General features: G+C 57.3%; 1 protein-coding gene across 1 annotated transcript; it reads right to left on the reverse strand.

Moving 5' to 3' along the window:
- Positions 1-412: 412 nt before the first annotated feature.
- On the reverse strand, positions 413-2,696 carry LOC119174848 (frizzled-10). The gene has a single exon (XM_037425953.2). The coding sequence runs from the start codon at positions 2,411-2,413 to the stop codon at positions 554-556; it is 1,860 nt and encodes a 619-aa protein (XP_037281850.2). The 5' UTR covers positions 2,414-2,696; the 3' UTR covers positions 413-553.
- Between the last annotated feature and the right edge of the window lie 530 nt (positions 2,697-3,226).

Here is a 3,226-nt window from a genome sequence, read left to right on the forward strand (position 1 = left end):
ATTCTGGTTATCAATTGATATGTGGGGTTTAACGTCCCAAAACCACTATATGATTATGAGAGACGCCGTAGTGGAGGGCTCCGGAAATTTAGACCACCTGGGGTTCTTTAACGTGCACCCAAATCTGAGCACACGGGCCTACAACATTTCCGCCTCCATCGGAAATGCAGCCGCCGCAGCCGGGATTTGAACCCGCGCCCTGCGGGTCAGCAGCCGAGTACCTTAGCCACTAGACCACCGCGGCGGGGCCATTCTGGTTATCAAGAAACGGCCATCTCCAAAGGCTTTCTATAGTGACTTATTGATTACTGACAAAATTCTCAAGGTAACTGATTGGCTGTAATGAAAACCGCCGTTATGAACACACATGTGTACGTACGGTTCTAAGTAATGATAGCAACAACTCGTACAATCCATGAGAAAAAATAAATATTATTCAACGCTCATTCATCATTTACACGTCGCTGATGTTTTCTCAACACTCTAACAAGTCAGTATGTACAAGTTCTGCGTATGTACAAGTCTTATGTACAGATGGAGGAGTTCGCACCGTTCACACCATGGTCACATGAGTGAGCGCTTTTCTGTGCGAGTGGCCCTTAGTCCTGCCCACGGATGACGTGTTGAGCGGGTGAAACTGGTGGTGATGCTGCGGCAGGCTTGTCGGCAGCGGGGGCTTGGTGTACTGCACCCTGCTGCCGCTGCGAGACGCGCGGCGACCGAAGCGCGACGCGCACAGCTTGCCCCACGCAGTCCACGTTTTGTTGCTCCAGATCCACACGCCCGTGGTGATGCCCACGAGGAGCGACATGAAGATCTTGAGCATGAACACCTCTTCGAGCGGAATGCTGTCCTGCAGCCGGCACGGAGCCGAGGAGTCGCCCCGCCTGGCGAGGCACTCGACGACGTTGGCGGTCGCCCGGGCCTTCCACGAGGGCATCTGGTGGTACTCGTACAGCAAGCAGGCCAGCAGCGTCAGCGCGGGAACCGTCGACAGCACCGAGAAGAGTCCGATGCGCACCATGAGCCGCTCGAGCTTGCTCGTGTTGCGGCCGCCCTCCTTCATGAGCCTCCGTATCCTGAGCAGCGACACGAAGCCCAGAAGGATGAGCAGGCCGCCCAGGCTGAGCACGAACCCGAGGGGAGCGATGACGAAGCTGAGCAGCGCGTCGCGGTTCTGGTTGCCCACGAAGCACAGGCCGGTGAGCTCGTCGCCGTCCACGTGTCGCAGCGCCAGGACGACGATGCTGAGCACGCCCGGCACGGCCCAGCACATGAGGTGGAAGTAGCTCGCCAGCGACTCGATGGCCTCGTGGCCCCACTGCTTGCCCGCGGCCAGGTACCACGAAAGCGTGAGCACGAGCCACCAAAACGCGGCGGCCATGCCGAAGTAGTAGAGGAGCAGAAATACGACGATGCAGCCCCAACGGTCAATGCCTTCGACGATGAGGTGGGACTCGACGCCTTCGGACTTGTTGCACGAGATCAACTCGGAGCCGGCGAAGATGCGGAAGAGGTAGGCGACGCTGCTGAAGCTGCAGCACAGGCTCAGGAATATGATGGGCCGCTCGGGGTAGCGGAACCGCGTCGGGTTGATCCAAAAGGTCGACACGGTGAATATGGTCGCCATGAAACACACGGCGGCCCAGATGCCCATCCATATTTCTGCGAAGTTCTTGTCGTTGCGAGTGAAGAGAAAGTCCCAGCCGCAGCGCGGGATGCACCGGTCCACGTTTCGGCCAGGAAGGTCGACCATGGTTTCGGGGCAGTTCTTCGATGAACGACCTCCAGCCGACGATTCGGTGGAGAAGGTGTCGAAGAAGCGACCGTTCTGAAACTTCTTGAATGGCGGGAAAGCATGCGGCAACGGTAAGTTCAGAAGCTTGCTGTGCGGAGACAGTTTGCTGGGCTCGGACTTCTCGAGCAGATACTTTGAGTAGCGTTCGTCGGCACCGGGCGGGAACTCCATACACAAGCCGTTCTTTTCGGGCACAGGGAGTCTGCTGCAGTTCAGAGCTTGGGGCCAGTTGAAGTTGAACTGTGCCAGAAGTGGAAGGCATTTGGACTTAACCTCTTCGCAGATGGACTGACAGGACGGTATCGGCGTGTCCACTTGCTCTGTGCACATGGGGGCGTAGAGGGAACACAGGAAAAACTTCAGATGCTTGGAGCAGCCGATTTCGACAAGTGGCACAAACTCGTGCACCTGTATGGCCGCCTGGCTCTGGTCCGTGTGCCCCATGAGGTTTGGCATGCGCGTCAAGTTATACGGCATGTCCTGGCACATGGGAATGGTGATGCGTTCACATTTGCTACGCCGTCCCTGGTCGAACTGCATGCGCTGGGCGTCTGCCGTGGAGTGGACGAACATGAACAACACGAGCAAGAGTCGACGGAGCCTCCGGGTCGTCATGCCTGAAAATACACTCGTCCCGCGGTAAACGCACGGACACTCTTCGTCCACGAATGGGGGAGACGTCAGCAGCGTTCCGTCACAAGCTGCAGCCGAGCTGGCATGTCGCGTACGAGCGCGAGTGTCTAATCCGTGCGGAGCGCGGCCTGCGAATGCGCATCCTGCGATGAGCGCTTCAGTTGAAGTAAGCAGCCGCCACGGCCGAGCCGTCGTAGCCGGCAGCGGAGTCTGAGATGTAGTCCGTGAGAAGGCGTGCGCGTGTCCTTCCGCGAGTCTTTCCTCGATCTCTCTGAAGTCCCAAAAACCGACCTGTCCCTAATTATCGAGCACCTTTTGTCAAAATATAGCTTTATAGAGTCGTATACTTCGATATAAAATTTTACGTGCAGCGCAAGCTGTCAGCCGGTGTTAGAACTATTTTCTATCTCGCGCGCTCGATGTCAAGAGAGCGGTGCGAAGGTGCAGTTGCAGCGAGCAGGGCTGACGCTTTTGAAGTTCGCCGCCGCTGCCGAGAGCATGCCGCCGCTTCCTCGGAGATGGGAGGGGAGAGAGAGAAGGAGGTCTTTTCGGCGTTTGTTTACGTTCTTATTTTTGCCTTCCGTCGGGAGGATGTAAGGCCGGCACGAAACGAAGCTTACAAAGCACAACCCGCGAGTAGGGCCGCGGTGGTAAGGAGGGGGGAAGGGGGGCGTGTTATTTCGTCTTCCCTTGGCGGGTTGTAATTAGCCGGCCTGCCATGGGTACCTGCAGTCGGCTTGGGGTGCCGTGGACGTTAAGAGCAGAAGAGTGAGAGAGAAACAGGGTGTGTGTGTG

Source organism: Rhipicephalus microplus, chromosome 5 (genome assembly GCF_043290135.1).
Source record: "Rhipicephalus microplus isolate Deutch F79 chromosome 5, USDA_Rmic, whole genome shotgun sequence".
Lineage (NCBI taxonomy): Eukaryota > Metazoa > Arthropoda > Arachnida > Ixodida > Ixodidae > Rhipicephalus > Rhipicephalus microplus.